Below are 16,569 nucleotides of genomic sequence, written 5' to 3'. Positions count from 1 at the left end.
TCATGTTCATTAGTGGTAGATTATTATGGCTATGGCTCCTACAGCACAGCAAGTGCTTCATAGACAAGGTCCTGCTTTGGGAGAAGGCCCCCATGCTGCTTTTAGCTCTTTTCATTGTTTATTTCCACGCAACCTCATTAAAGAGATGCATTACACTGCATTTCACACAAGCCAGAACGGGGTATGGGGTGCACTGTGTTACTTCCTTTCCACTGGAGGAGACTTTGATGATGTCAAATGCAGCAGATAAAGAGGAGAGAAAACAAGGGAAGAACAAGAGGCTTGATCCTTGCTGGACGTACAGTAGCACAAAGTTCTAGGATTCTAGACTCCCTCTGCATTGATATCAATAACCCCCCAGAGGCACCAGGCTGAGGATTTGGCCCAATGCCTGTATGCGAATTTCCTGGTCTTGGGAGTATGTCATATTCAGCTCCTCCGAGTGCCTCCCTTTTTGAACGTGTGGCTGTTTGTCTGGTCAGTGTGGGCTCCCAACCCTCAGACATGACTGGGACATGCTGCTGCCTCCCTGGGAACCTGTCAGGCTGTGGGCAGGAGGGCTGTGAGGCTGCCCCATCACCAACAGAAAGGACACTCCTTTGCCAGTTCAGTGCCACTGCACCAGCAGCCCCGAAGTGCTTCTAGCCTGTTCTTGTACAGCTTGTGTCACTGACTATGCCAGACAGGCTTCCTAAGGCATATTCTTATCTCTGCTGCGGCTCTAGTGTAGCTGATGAATACAATAAGCCTGACTAAAGGACAATATTAATTGGGTCAAATTCATCTCTGGTGTAACTCCTGTGTTGTCAATGGAGTTTCATCAGGGAAGAAATTTGTCCCCTTGCCTTGCAAGTGGCACAGGCCAACCCCCCACCTTCCTCTCTCATTCCTTCTTTCTCTCTCTCCCATTCTTCCTTCTTTCCTCCTTCTCATTAGCTGAAGTCTGGGCTGCACACTGCAGCCCTTAGCTGCTTTTTATTTAAAAATCTATTAGCAGTGGATTTACTAGCCCCCCGTTTCTCTGGCTCATGATTTCATGTATATTTAACCAGGCCAGGACCTGTTCCGGGGGCTCTGCTGCTTTTGAACTAGGAAGAGCTGCCCCCACCAGCCTACACTCAGCTGCACAAGCACAGTATTTTGTTTCCCCCCCAGTCCTGCAGTTTTGGGCATCACGTTCTGCCCACGCAGCAGGGCTATCCCCAAATCAGATTCTCTGTGGATGGTAATTACGCAGCAGCTGATTACTACAAACATTTGCCAAGGTTTAGTGCTTTGCAGATATGTTATTTGTTGTGTGGTAATGATGGATAAAATGCCTCTGTCTGGCTGACACTAACATGGAGGAGAGAAGGAGCTCAGGCCCTCAATATACAGTACAGATTTGGACTTTACAGCTCCAGCTCCCACAGCCCAGTGATAAGGAATATTTTGGCCTTATAACTGTTTTTCTTTTTTTTTTAAGTTTAGGCTCCTGGGCTTGGAGAGAAACAAGTGAAAATAGTGATGAACCAAAGGAAACTTCACACGTCAGCAGAGGAAATTTAGGTTGGAGATGAAGAGGAACTAGTGACTGTGAGGGCTGTTAAGCACTGGAACAGGCTACCCAGAGAATTTGTGTAATCTCTATCCTTGGAAATTTTCAAGAACAGATTACACAGACACTTGGCTGGGATGGTATAGTCAGGGATGAACCTGCCTTGAGCATGGGGCTGGATTACGTGACCTTTTAAAGTCCCTTTCAGCCCTACTTTCCTATGAGACTGTGAAACCACATATTGATTTTTTTAAAACCTCATGATTTTCAACCAATCTAATCATGTTCATGGAGAAAGATTCCCGATTCCTGAATTACTTTGGGTTGGCAGCATTCGATAGTGTGATGTGGCAAGTGCTGCATGAAAGAGTGAAGTGGTTAACTTCCGAGTCCCCACAGCATGCTGGCCATTCTAGCTGCTAGTATCTGTAGCAGTGCAGCTGAGGTGCAATACACATAGGTGTAACATCAATTGATCTGATCATGATTAGTGGCCATAAACATCCCTTCAGGCTTCTGTTGGGGTTTTGAGCTCATTCTGTTCCCAATTTACAGATGAGGAAATTGTAGCAGAGACTCCATAGGTCTAATCACCCCATCCTTATTCACAGAAGCTCAGGAATTCCACATTCAACTGGCTGCCTCTCAGAGGCTGATATTTATTAAATATGCAACATCTGGCCCATTAAAGGTGCCTTCTAGTACAACTGTGCTTCCATACCATGACTCCAGGTTACAAGAGAAATATATGTCAGGAGAAGAGGAACTCTGATGCATCTAGCCTTGAAGAAAGAGGGCAATTGTGCATCCCAGGAGCCTAGGTGGAGAAGTGATGCATATTTATCATGCAAAATTTAGAGAGGTAAAAGTCACTGCTAACTAAAGTAACATAGATCTAGGGCAGATCCCGACAGGTGCTCAGCATCTGCAGCTTAAAAATAGCTGTCAATTCATGTTATTTGTATAGAGCACCTGCATAATGCTGAGCACCTTACAGACATGTAGAACATGTGGTTCTAGCCCCGGAGAGTCTGTAATCTAAGATCCCAGGCATCATTTCCATTGAAAACAAAAGCATGTGGCTTGAGAAATGATGCCAGGCAAGACAGGGGTGATGATCTGCCTGAGCTCAGCCAGCTAGCCTTTCAACCTCTGCAGCTCCTTCCCCCCCTTGCATTTGGTGCTGGTTTATGAATATAGTCAAAGAATATAAGGAAATAGCATCATCACTGCTCCAGCACATTAAAAAAACATCCGATATGTCAACTTTCAACATGCAGAACATGTTCCAAACATGGGACTTGCAAAGACATGACACATAACCCAGGCCAAGTCATCTCCCTCTGTGCCTCTGGGTCTTCTGTCTCTCTCTCTCTCTCTCTATATATATATATATATAAATAATGCAAGCTGCTGGAAATTGGGGTGCAAATTATAAGGAAAGAAGGAAATATGGTAAGAGCAGTTCCCGATGCTTAAGCCTCTGCAATTAGGGTAGGGTGGGGGTGAGGGAGTGAAGGTAAGGCTGCACTTGATACACAGGAAGCAGAACAGTGAGCATGCTGGGCTTCCTAGATGCTGCTTAGTTACCCAAAGCCCCAAAGCTACTTGCTAGCATTTTCAAGGAAAGATCTCTTTTTCCTTCATTCCACCTTTCAAAAACAAAGGCGTGTTGTATACGAGAAAATATGGTGTCCAAAATGACACTGACTGGGTGTGTCTACATACGGCAACACTGTTACTGCACCATGCTTTAGAATGTCCTTTTGGAGCCGTACAGGTGGTGCACACTTACATTTCCCTGCTATATCGCCATAACAGCACACTATAAGTGGGGAGTACACCACTACAGCAACGTAGCTAGCATTCCCATGTACACCCATATAATTGCTACATCGCTGTAGCGCGTTGTACAGCAAATGTAGCACATCACTATATTGCTGTAGGGTGACATGACATGTAGATGTGCTCACTGCAATGCACAAAGTTCTGGGCCTGGAGTAACCTCCTCAGAGAGGAAGGGCATAGCAAGGCCAGTTCACTTATTATGCAAAAAGGATTGCTGTCCTTTACATGTAATTCTAATTAAGAGAAGGCACGATTACTTGATTTGTATTTCTCCTCCCTTACCAACCCTCTTCCTCCCCCTCATTTTACTTTCCATCTTCTCAGTAAAATCTGCTTACTTTCAAAACATCTTTAGCTCATGAAATCTTTTTTAAAAAGCAACTTTAGTTCATAAAAGTGGAAGGGAAGCGTAAACATCTCAGCTGGATTCCTCACAGCTTGTAAATCTAGGAGCTCCTTGCAATATCAGTGCCAAGGGAAGGGAATTGTAGCTTAAAAGGCAGAACAGTGGTAGTAATAACAGCCCTAGCCTCCATTCCTAGCAGGCAGCAGGCAGCCCACAGTGCTCTTTGAGAGAGCACCTGAATCCCAATATGCTATTTTAGTCAGCTACTGAATGTGAGATGGTAAAGGAGGGGCAGAAGGAGAGTGATCAATCAAGAAGATCAGCTCTCAGCAGACAGATTCCTGCCCTTCTGCAGCCTCTGAAGGGAAAACCTCTCTAGCCAGAGAGTTCTGTGGATCAGGGCAAGGTGGCGGCCAGAGGTTGGGTCATTACCCATGACTTACGTCCCCATCCTGGGGACAAATCACTGAAAAGGAGTGTGGTTTCTAGGTAGAACAGGGAACCGTATTCAGAGTGAAAATCCTCCAGTCTTAGTTTTGTGAGGAATTGTTTACTCAGGCCCGGTCAGGAAGCAATTCTGGGGATCGCAAATGAGTGGCCGCACTACTCGGTGGGTGCATATACATATGTCATTAAGGGGGTGTGATAAACTCCAGCGCAGTTTGAACTGCAGTTTATCACAATGCCTTAATGGCATGTGTAGATGTTCAAACTGTTGCAGTCCAGGGTGCACATGCAAATGCTGTGCCTAGGACTGCAGCAGTTTGAGCCAGGGTGGTGCAGCTCTGGGCTGGCAGGGAGTTCAGGGGGTCAGCCCTGGGCTTTGAGAGGTGGCATTGGGAGGCAGAGGGGCATGAGAGTGCCCCAGCATGTGGAGCCCTGTGGCTAGGCAGCAGGCAGGAGTCTGCTCCTGTGCAGCCTGAGCTGACCAGGTGCAACATACACCCAGGTCAGCGTTTACATGTATGTTTAGGTACAGTTCTTTTTGCCACAGTAAGATAGCACTGTCTCTGACAATACTATCTTACACCAGTGAAAATTAGTTTGCTGTGATCTAATAGCATCACACATGTAGACTGTGACACTTTATACTGCAGCAAATTAGTCCACTGTGTACTTAAGTACATGTGTAGATACACCCATCGTGTTGAATGTTATAGAGAAGACCAGGGAAAGGAAAAAGCTAAGCCAGGTTTCCAAGGAATATCAGTATCCCACCTTTGGCTCAAATGCCTGTCTTGGTGGGCCGGGGGGTGTCAGACAGCTTATGAATCCCCAAAGCGCTATTTTCAGGGTTTAAGTCATGCACATGATTCTGTACAAAGGTGAATTTCATCCATGTCTAAAATACCTTTCTTTGGTCTCATGTTCCTAGTCTAAGGCAAAGTGCTGACTTCCCTGTACTGAGCCTGCAATCAATGAAAGGTTCCACTTTGTTTTCTTGCAAGTACAGTCCTGAGCCTCTTATATGGATCCTGATGGAACATATCTTGATGCAAGCATGGCTGCCTGCAGATTAGCAGCAGAGAAGGTGAGAAAGCTCCAGGCTACCAGCAATGGCACTTGATTTACCCGGTTATAAATGAACAGCAGTAATGAAAGGATATTCCCCAATCGATAAACATTTTATCAATCTCTTCAATATCCCTGCCTAGGAAGAAATTGTTTTCATGACTGATCTATAATGGAGTCAGGTTAATACCTAATTAGTTCATGAGGCCATTTACCAATTTGGGGATATTAGCTAATTAACCCATCAACATAAAAGCAAGCCAGACAAGGCTTATTAAAAAAGTTATTTAGCCCAGCAAAGCAGGGTCTGCGTGTGTGAATCCACCTCTTGGCCTCAGCACAAAACAGATGGGTTGGAACCAGCACAGGACACAAGAACTTTTACATGCTTTGTGGCTTTAAAGGCCACATTGACAGCAATGCAATACCATCATATGACAACCCCCAAAATGATCCTCCACTTGCCATGGTTCTCTTAAAAACAAAACAAAGCACAACACAGCTCCAAGCAGGAAGGTGCAACTCAGATGAACAATCCAGCTGTAACTGCCAAAGTACTTCCAAACATTAAATAACTATTTTCACCCCCTTTCATCTCAGCACAAACATCTGTGCCAAAAGCTTAACTTTGTCTACAGAAAGTTAACTTAGCACTAATGAGTGCCACAGAGTTAGTGCTCCAGTGAGTGATCTACCTCACTGGAGCACCCTAGTGGGCTGTTGGGCTGGCAGCAACCTACCTGGAAGGGAAAGGGGGTTGGGAAGTTCTTTCAGCCTCTCCCTAGGAAGGATGTGGCAAAGAGGTGGAGGTAAAGTCACCCAGTTTTGGACAGCTCCAGCCTGCTGCCCATCTGAGGCAATGCTGGCTCTCCTAGGTTATTATTTATTTGGACTGCAGTGGTACCCAGGGACTCCAGCTGAGATGGGGCCTCCCACTGTGCTAGGCCCTGTTGAATTAGAGCAGCTGAAGCAGCTGTCTCTTCAGAGCCAGACAGATATGCACTGTTGCCATATATTTCAATGGGAGCATAATATTTATACCTGAGGGCAATATCTGGCTCCTGATGTGTAGTGAAGTTGGTAATATACCCTCCCAGCTGGAGAAAAGGGGAGGAGAGAGATCTTGATGCATGAGCTTTTTTCCAAATGCCTCTGAGACATCCCATGGTTTTGCCTTGCTGGTTTCAGGTTGAAGCTGCTCAGTTTGAAGTAACAATCTCCTCCACAAGCCGCTTCCTCCTCTGCCTAGGCTCAGCATCAGCATAGGGTCCTTCCACTTGCAAACCACTCTGGGCTTTTTGAAGGTGGTAATGCAGCAGGAGTCACTGTGGCATCACTGTGGCATCTCAGTGCCACTGCAAACGGAAAGAACCTGAATCCATTAACAACCATGTTCTGCCTGTGGCCAGATCAGATGATTTGATGGCCTCTTCTTACCAGTAATTTCATGAAACACAGCTCTCCCTGGGTCTCTGGCAGGAGCCAGCCTCCACGCCTTCTCCTGTAATGCATGGGGTGGAAAGCCTTGTTCAGAGGTGGGTGAACCTCATGCCTCAGGCCAGAGTGCTGAAAATTGCTTGCACCATTTCTCAAGCCTCAGCTCAAGAATCTTTGATTCCTGCCTTGAAACCCATTTCTACCCTAAAGCATGCCTGATCTAAGAGAGCAAACTCAGCCCCACCAGTTTTTGAACAGTTTGGTCTGGTGTCCTCTTAAATACAGGCCCCACTGCCACACAGGAAAGATTAATTGGAAAAGCCCCTTTTCCTGACTGCCTTGTGTATTCTTTCATGCTACAAGCTGCTCAATAATCCATTTACTTAGGAAAGCACTTCACCTCAGAGCCATTTCCCTTTGGGGCTGGCTCCAGAAGACTTCACTGACTGATGGCCAACGTATTCCATTTCTTTCACTAACTTTGTCCTACAGGAAGTCCCAAGAGCTGGGACATCGGGGGGGAAGGAGGGAAGGAATTGGAGATTTTTTTGTTCTAGGAGATTGAACAAACATTTTAATAGTCCCAAATCCAATTGACTGGAGTTTACAAGCCAATGGTTTGTTCTTTGATCCCAACAGAGCTGTCTGATATAGGGATAAAAGTGGCATCATACCAATTATACAGCTAATGTAGAGATTTGTGTCCTTACTGCCAGAATAGCTGGGGAAAGGATTTCTGAGATGGGGTGAGAAAAGACCAAAGGTGTTTGGAGAATATCACTTCAGTTTTCTTTTTCCACTGGAAAGTGAGTGATGGGTTTATATCCTGTTGTCTAGCACTGAGGGCAGGGGCTGGGGAAATCCCAGATGAATGTCCCTGCTTTCCCTGATGTAAAGTAAAGTTTGTCTTCCGAGTAAACTGTGAATCAGATGGAACAGAAACTTGACCTGGGTCTCCCACCTCATGGCTAGGCAGCATACTCTCTCCACAAAGCTTTCCTTGATGCAGATTAGTCTGTGAAACATTGGGCTGTGTCAAAACTCCACCGTCCCTTTTGTTGACAGCATTCTGATCAGGTCTTGCATGGCACAGGAGTAACTGGCTAAGTGAAGACTAGACTCTGTGCTCCTTGCATCAGTTAAAAGATGGCATGAGGTGAGGAAGCCCTCAGGTTATGTTAACAGTACAAAGCAGTGGCGCTGCCCAAAGCAGCCCCACTGTGGGCCATACCCTACATTCGGTTTCACTGCAGTACAGTGCAATGACTGGCTTGCAGAACAGTTTCTTCCAATGGGTTCAGAAGCCCAGAAAGAGCTTCTTAGTAGCATGATGCTGTGAAAAATTCAGTCGTATCCATCACTGACAATATCAGGAAAGCAAATACAGGACAGAATTCTGTAAAATTTAGAGACAAGCAGCTGTCAAGCATGTGACAAAAAAGAAATCCAGGTGGTCGATTTAATTTTAAGTTTGGCTAGCTGCTCTATTACTCTCCTCCCTGCTGCCTCTCCCCTGAACAAGGATAAAGGACTTCTCCCTTAAATTGGCCAGGAATAGTCTCTAGGAAAAGGCTAATCCAATGAATGTGTTACTGAAACGCAGATGGCAGTTTGGAGAAAAGACCCTGAGAGCAGAAACAGGAAGGCAGCAGTGTTTCTAAAAGGATTTGAACCCTTAAAGGCACTTTCTATTTAAAAAGTAGGATGGAGCACAGAAGCTTGTAGCTGATGTGTGGAGCTAATGAGAGCATTAGAAAGGGCATTAACCCCTACGTAACCCTGGCAGCATCTCAAAATTACATTAGCATGATTATAATCCTCCACTACCACTCCCTTCCTATGTAGGGAGTGGAACATCATGGATGCTGTTCATAGGCTTAGTGCATTTAGAAAACATGTTTAATGCTGGTGGACATTTTGGAATTATGTTTTCCTGAAGCTACATCCTACAGAAGAGAGGAAGCTCTAGGGCTTACAGCATATTGACCCTAAAAATAAACAATGCATGTTGCTTGCTCGCATAAGAGAATCAGAACGACATACCCATGAGAGTACAGTACCACACCCCAGTCAGAGACTTCTGACCAGTCTCCTTCCACCCTCTACAATCAGTTCCTTTCAACTGTCCAAGAAAGTACCAAATAAATACAGCTGAATAAATTCTGGTACCATTCACACCCAGAAAACCCAAGTGACATCATGGAACCCAGGAGTATGATGTCACTGCTTGGTATGTATATCACAGGAACAGCTAGGGGCCTCAATAACATTGGGCTCAGACATGTCAAGAGACAGCCTGCTTGGTTATAATCCACATACACAAGGCAGAAGATAGGGGGGGAAAGTTCAGTTTCACTCATGTTACAAATGAGAAATTGAGGGGCTAATATGCATTAAAAATGTCCAAGGAGGATTAAGAATGTCCACATTGCATGGGTCAGCTCTATACCCATCTCAGCAGAATAACAGAGCCACAATGCTGCAGCTACACTGCTTCTAGTGCCTGAGCCATGGTGGTTAAAGCTAGCTCATTTACCTGGTGCTGCAGTCAATATGTGGGGAAGATATGCCCCAAGTGACTTGCTCAAGAACACACATGAGACAATGGAGGGTACTGAACCTAGGTCTGAACCCCAGGCCATCACTTTAACCCTTAAAGGGATGAGCAAGGGGAAACACCTCTGCTGCAGGAGACACAGGCGCTTACAGCTAGGGAAAACAGGGTGCTAAACAGATTAAAGTTGTTACTGGAAAACAATAAAAACCTAACACCTGTAGCCAAGTGCTTCAGTGCAGATGGACTGACCACAGGGAATATCACATTGCCTGGAACTGGTGCAGGGTATTGCTTTTCTGCAACATATGCTGTGAGAAGACAAAAGGAGCAGGGCTGTCTTTACACAGAGATCTTGAAGGTGCTCAGCAGGAGCACGGTTGGGCAAAGCCCTGTTTCAGAGATCCCATTCAATGTGGTTTGCAGCAGAGTTTGCCTGTGTGAAGGTGTGAAACGCAAACTGAAGTAGATCAGACTATTTTCCTGTTACACTGAAAGCCTTCTACACCTAAGCACAGATGGTTCCTTGCCTCCCACTGGAGTGTTTATTGTCTTGTAAAATGAAAGAACACTTGCATTTGCTAACTTTTAATGAAGCATGAAAATTATCACATCCGGTATTTCTCAGCAGAGCTGTCGATCTGGAAATAAAGCGCTGGCAAATCAAGCACCCAGGTAACGTTTTTAGTCCATAGTAACTAAATATTTGTTTTGAATAGTCCCTCGTCAATATGAATTACTTAATCACCGTGTTAGGAACCTCGTATTGTTCCTGCTATTTGGCTTTGCTTTGTTTCTATGACATCTTAATTCTGTGTTTTATTTCATCTTCGACTGTGACATTGAAAAAGCAAGGATCTCTCTGTAAAATCCAAGCAAGAGAGGCAGCATGTGCTTATGTAGAGCATTTATGCATAGCTCTGGTAGCTATGTGCAAGTAATACAGCCTGGTGCAAAAGGGGGTGTGGGATAAAATTGTAGTTTCGCTCATGCATGAAGACAGAAGATATACTGAATGCTTTCTGTGGAAACTAGATTTGCTGTTCTTATTTGGAAGTCTAAGCAGTGTCTTTTTCAATTTCCTAATCTGATTGATCACAATCAGAGAGATTGTAAATTTCACGCTTGTCCATAACAAAACACGCTCCTGCAGCTGGTCCTCTGAAACTGGCAGTTGAAAGTCTGCATTAATGTAGATATACATCACAGGCGGGGAAAGCAGACCAGTCTGGGGAAGCAGCATGGGCAGCAACAGAGCAACTAACATCCTGACTTTTTTTTTTTTTTTGGGTTGGTCCCAAGAGGGAGAGGATTCAAGAAGAAAACAGAAGCAGGCTCCCCTCCCTCCTCCATTCCTTAAGTGGAAGGATTGAGAGAAATGCAGATTTGAAGTGCAAGTGATGTCAAGCACTACATGCTGCCTGGGAATCATACTGTCACTCAGTGTAGTCGGAAGTGTTTTATGGAGGGGCAGGGATGGGAGTTACTTTAGACCTAAATTTGGCTCAACTACAATGGCACGCATCTAGATTAATAATGAAATCCAGATGAGTCACTACTGCAACAGCCCCATTTTACATCAGCATGCATAAGCATGTTACTGTGAGGTATGTTAAGACATGAACTTTCAGTGTCCTCGCTCCCCTGGGGTAACTGCCCATATGCACATACTTACCCTGTGGTAAGCACGAGGCAACTTCCTTGTCAGTGGAAGCAAATATGGAAAGCTGGAGTAACAGCAGCCAGTTGGGCCCAGAGGAGTCCTGCTGGTGCAGATGCATGTAGAATTTGCACTTAATGCTTCACTGCATTGTGGGACAGAGAGTGGGATGATGTAAGTGGGCACAGGTCTTTTGACTTCGAACACCAGGTGAAGAACTAAATCTGTAAAACAACCCTTGCTTTTAGGACACATTCCTGGGAGGTGCCGTGTTCCTTCAAGACGCCTGGGTGGGAAAGAAGGTCACCAACAGTGCATAGACAGGCAAGGTTCTTTGCGTAGATGTGATATCTTTTATTAGGCCAGCTGAGTAGTTGGAAAAAAGTTCTTAGCAAGCTTTCGGGTGCAGTCAGCCTTCTTCAAGGGTAACTGAAGAAGGGTGACTGTGCCCAAAAGCTTGCTAAGAACTCTTTTCCAACTACTCAGTTGGTCTAATAAAAGATATCACATCTACGCAAAGAACCTATGCAAAGAACCTGCCTATGTCCTTAGACCAACATGGCTACAACCAAAAACCCATCAACAGTGCATGGCATGGCATTAGTATTAAAATACCCAATGGAGAAAGGTAACAGCACTTCAAAGAAGATATATGCAACTGGCCCCTGGAATTTACAAGTATATTCTTTGCACTTCAGGGTCAGTTGCCCCTTCCTCTTCCCCTCATTCCCCACTGGAGAATGGGGAAAGGGTAGGCAAGGGGGTCAGCTCCATACTTATTTGATTAAAAAATTTAAATTGCATATGCTGCCATGAATATCAATGTACAAAACTTCAGTAAAAGCAATTACCTTCCTGTCCTGAAACAGTGCCCCAACATGGAGCATCACAGTGTACTCTGATTATTTCTGACAATTCTGACACTGGAAAAGGAGCAGCAGCACTGAGCGATTGAAATGCAAAACTAGCAGGTAGGGAGTTGGGAGACTCCCAGTGCCACCGACTCCCAATGTGATTTTGGGCATATCACTTTGCTCCCAGTCTTGGTTTCTCTGCTCAGAGGTGCTGCAAGGCTCAATTCACTGGTCTTGGCTTCTGTTCCTACCTCTGCTTCCAACACACACAGGGGGCAGTAAACAAGTTATTTCATAGATAGCTTTGTTTTACAAAAGGGAAAACTGAGGCCTAATACAAAATATCGCCACTCAAAAGCGGTACAGGGCTTAATTTGTTCAAGTTTAAAATCCTTGAATGCAAAGTCTCAGAGAAGCTAACTGTGGTTCAGTCTCCTTGGTGCTCACACAAACCCTTCCAGGGACAACAATACAACAATAACATTGCAAAAAACTTTTCCTTTTGTTACAAATTCATCTTTAAAGGTAGAAGGGGGAGGAGGGGAAGAGAGCCACTTTAAGAACACAGCTCTGCATCGATACCTTTCCCATGCAAAACGCATCATTTCTAAGAGCAGGGTCATCCATTACAGAGCTCCTGTGATGACCCAACAGTCATAACCACAGGCTGTCAAAAGAACCCCTTTGAATACAGTCAGTACAAACACTGCTTTGAATTGCTAACAGATATCTGAGTATTAAAGTCACGATCCTTGATTGAACCAAATGGGTAGAAAGCCATTCTTGTGTGCTATAGAATGGCTGCAACTTGCTTTTTAGAGATAACAATTCTGAGCAATGCATCTAAATTACTTTTTCTTCTTGCCTTACAAGTAATAGACAGGCTAGACATTACAGGACCTACAAGGCAAGAGAGAAAGCCACTGGATAAGCTTTGCTACAGTGCGTATGTGTGTGTGAGAGAGATGTACAGAGAGCTGCCATCTTGTAAGTCGTGTGCTATAAATCTCTGAAATTTTGGAAATGGAGCAGCTAAACAACTGGCTTGATTTCTTGACTCCCAGCAGCTGGGATGTGCCTCTGGGGCCCGTTTACATCATTATTCCTTAGATGTTTGTACAAACACTTTAAAGAAACCTTTCTGAGCTAATTGGGCCTGATTTTCCAGAGGTGCCGAGCTCCCCAAACTCCAATTAAAGTCCACAGGAACCACAAGAAATAAGACCATTACTGCAGAGTAAATTTATTGCTGTAATGCCAGACAGAAAGAAATTCTTTATACATAATTCTTTGTACATGGTTTTCTAGGTGGCATTTATGCAATGTGGGTGTGATTACCTGCTGTGTCCCTGGAACCTGGGCTGCACTCCCTTGTTATGCTAAAGGACACTATGTCCTACAAGTGAGCACCATGACTCTTCCTAGTAACAAGCGGACTGATTTGGACAGCTGGTGGTTCCTCTCGCACCCTAAACTGACTAATATGGTTAAGCCTAACAGAGTCTGGGAGCATAGGGCACCAGGGGGAAGGGGAAAAAGGCTTTCATTGCCTGCTCATGGCCTCCTCACAATGCCCACATCACCTCTACCTATACCCCTTTAAGTGCTACTTGCCTGAAGGAGAGCAGAGGATGGCATAGGGAGGGATCCACCTCCCTTCTGCCATCTTAGAAAGGAGATTAAGCTATACTTTCTCTCCTGGTAGCACAGTAGATCTCAGCATTCACTGCCTATAAACCTGCAGGAGGAGTTCTGACTTCCTGGTAGACTTTGGCTGCTTTGTGGTGCTTCCATATTGTGAGGGTGCCCAGGGCAGCATCCAGTAAGGCTGGGCATGCTGGTGTCCTCACAAGATTTGATTTTCAGCACATAGCCACAGGCAGCAGTTGGCATACAAGCCTGGACCGTGGACTCCCTCGCTCTGCCCATCCTCAACATTTGTGCAAAATGCCACTATTCTGATCGAGAAGTGATCTGCCTGCTAAGGCATCACAGAGGTGAAATCTCACACAAATGAATAAAACCACCTACACCTGCATTTGTTAAGCCCTCATGGGCACAGCATTGCAAATCCAGCCTTGCATCACCTTTCTGTATGTGTCCTATTTAGAAGATATAAAACTAACTCATTCTGAATGAAATGAACAAGAGAGAGCCCTTTATTACAGGCAATGAGAAACCCATCAGGATCTGATTTGCACTAATGCAGCATTAAGAGATCATGTGAAAATGTGTCTATATTTAAACTATCACTTTGTCTGACTACCTATTCACAGAGTGAGCCATTTAGTAATGGCAAATAAATGGGAACCAGATCTCTGCCCAAGTTTGGATCTTCCTAGATCTTTCTTGCTTTAAAAGAAAGAATATCTATCCACAGCTATAGTTGGTTTGTAAGTTCACAGATCTATGTGCTAAGTCAATGTCCAATCTAGAAAGAGATAAGTTATAGATTTAAGATTCCAGAATTCTCATGGTGGCAATATAGGAGACACTAGTGTATAGCCTACAGCTTCTAGAGGGAAATCTCATAGTTTCTAGATTGTGGAGGCCAAGAGCTATTCTAAAGCACAGTTACTTTCCAGAGTGTGAGATCCAGGTCAGCCACAAAACCCCGTTTCTCAGAGTGCTAAAATGCAAGTATAAGGCCTATAAATATAAATTCCTCTTCAAAGATCTATGGCTAAATCTTTACATGCTCTAAAAACTAGTACAGTTCCACTGACTTAAGCAGAGTCACAATGATTTTCATCAAATTAGGATCTTGCTTCTGGAACATAAAGGTGAGAAAAAGGTTTAAAAAAAAAAATAATCAAGCCCTAGGCTAATAGTTTTAAAAATGCTTAAAAAGGAAAAGACTGCACAGTTGTTGGCTCAGTTATAAAGGGAAAGTTTCCAGAAAAAGCTTTATGCTATAAATTTCCTGCATAATCATATACAATCCAATCATTATCTTCTGTTCAGAACTGCACACAACGTCAAAAAGGATGAAATTAGTGGCAGCAACCCAAACCCCCTGACCTTAAAAACTGTGTTAAACTCCTTGTTCAAAAGTAGAAAAGCATTTTCACTTTTCAAGGCTCTTACTAGTATTTTGCTCAATCTTTTTTTATGAGACAAGTCTGGAGGAGTTAGAAGTATAAATACATACATGAGTATCTGTTTAAGCATAAATATCAACCCTAACACAAAAGATCAAAGTAAGTAACTGCATCCTAGCTTGGGTCTTCACCCCTCTTAAACCTCATGCTTATTATGTAACCAAGGGGACAGCCAAGTAAATTATTGGCCTCTGCATGGACTGTTGGACCAATATGTTGTATAGTTATTAAGCAGACCACAGCATAATCAGATCTCATCCCAAATGACCCTCAAGAAATCAAGGCCAGCTAACACTACTGGACTGAACTATTTCAAGCAGCATAACCTGCCATACTGTGTCAAGTGCACAGGGCTTAGCCAGTCTTGACAAAGCCACCCTCTCAGCCTTAGGGATTTCCAGGAAGTCTTTGCTTCTGTCTATTCCTGTTACTAGTTATCTTCAAACCAAAAACCTGCCACAGACCATTAGGTAATTCATAGCAAAACTAATAAGGGAGCTTCATATTTGAAAAAAGCCCAGTATTACAACTAAGCAAACTATTGTTGATTACTACATTCATTCATTTCCTTTTCCTGTTCACAAACCACCAGTGAACTGCCTTAGATTCTCTGGGAAATGCAAACATACTCCAGCCTGCCAACTGCTCATGAACCATTCACCGTAATTATGGCTTCAGTTCATAGTGGCCATCTGAGCCACATGCTATTATTGCAGCTCAGCAACTGGATGGCTCTCCAAACTGTAAGGTGAACACTTTGGGCTCTAATACTACCTATTTGCAAGAACAATTTGTGATACTTCAGATTTTCAAAAACAAGAAGATTTGGCCTGTTTGAAACATTCTCAAAGTGAGTATGAAGAACTAAACAGACACCCTGGGGGGAAGCTGCTGTCAGCATTATAAAAATAGGCAACCACTCTTTTTTCCCCCCCAATATCTAGACAGCCCTTCCTTGCTATAGTCTCTTCCTGTGACATGTCCTGGTTCAACACAAATGATCCCTGTCTGGATTTGGAGACTGGAAGCCACTTCTCTCCTCAGAGCTAGAAAAGAACCCACTGGAGAGTGGCAGATCGCGCTGCTGGAGACGTTCCTTCGGAGCTGGCTTTGGACAGGATGGGAACTTTATCTGCCTGCAGCACGCCCTGGGCGCTGCCCAACCCCTCCTTCCCATCGCAGAAGCCTTGGAGGCATCTCGAGCCGGGCTCTTTTGTTATTTCTCCCTCCATCTTTCCCTGACCCGCTCCCAACTCTTCCTTGAGGGGCCGACTAAACTGGAGCAGGACATTTCTGAGCTGCGCCAGTGCATGGAGCAGAGTCTCTCCCTCTCCCTCTGGCAGGGCAGGTGTCTACAAGCCGCCCCCTGGAGCTGGGACAGGAGCGGGGGTAGCAGAGCCGGGGTTGGAAAGTGACCTGCCCTCCGCAGAGGTGCGGGCTGGGCTGGCACGGCTGAGGAAAGTTTGGCTGCCGGTGCCGGCGGCCTTACCTGGGCAGCGGCTTGCGGGCGGTGATGCTGGCCACGATGACGCTCTCGGGTCTCGGCGTGGCCACGGCCTTGAAGGTGCCTCTCCAGAACTTCTCGAAGAGCTGCTTCTCGCCCTGCTGCACGCTGGCCATGGCGGGGGAGCGAGGGCGGGCGAGAGGGCGGGCGGCGGCGGCGGCGCTCTCCGCGGTGCTGAACGCTACCTCCACGCCCGCGCCCGGGGCGGGGCGGGGC

The 16,569-nt window shown here is 45.1% G+C and overlaps 1 protein-coding gene across 1 annotated transcript in view; it reads right to left on the bottom strand.

The window, feature by feature from the left end:
* Nucleotides 1–16,469, bottom strand: part of SRRM4 (serine/arginine repetitive matrix 4) — a 126,543-nt gene extending 110,074 nt beyond the window's left edge. Inside the window, exon 1 of the mRNA XM_014521664.1 lies at nt 16,339–16,469. Within this exon, the coding sequence (XP_014377150.1) occupies nt 16,339–16,469 (131 nt within the window). The remainder of the gene's footprint in view (nt 1–16,338) is intronic.
* Nucleotides 16,470–16,569: the final 100 nt, after the last annotated feature.

This window comes from Alligator sinensis, unplaced genomic scaffold, assembly GCF_000455745.1.
Source record: "Alligator sinensis unplaced genomic scaffold, ASM45574v1 scaffold692_1, whole genome shotgun sequence".
Lineage (NCBI taxonomy): Eukaryota > Metazoa > Chordata > Crocodylia > Alligatoridae > Alligator > Alligator sinensis.
This window is presented reverse-complemented; position numbering and strand designations above follow the sequence as displayed.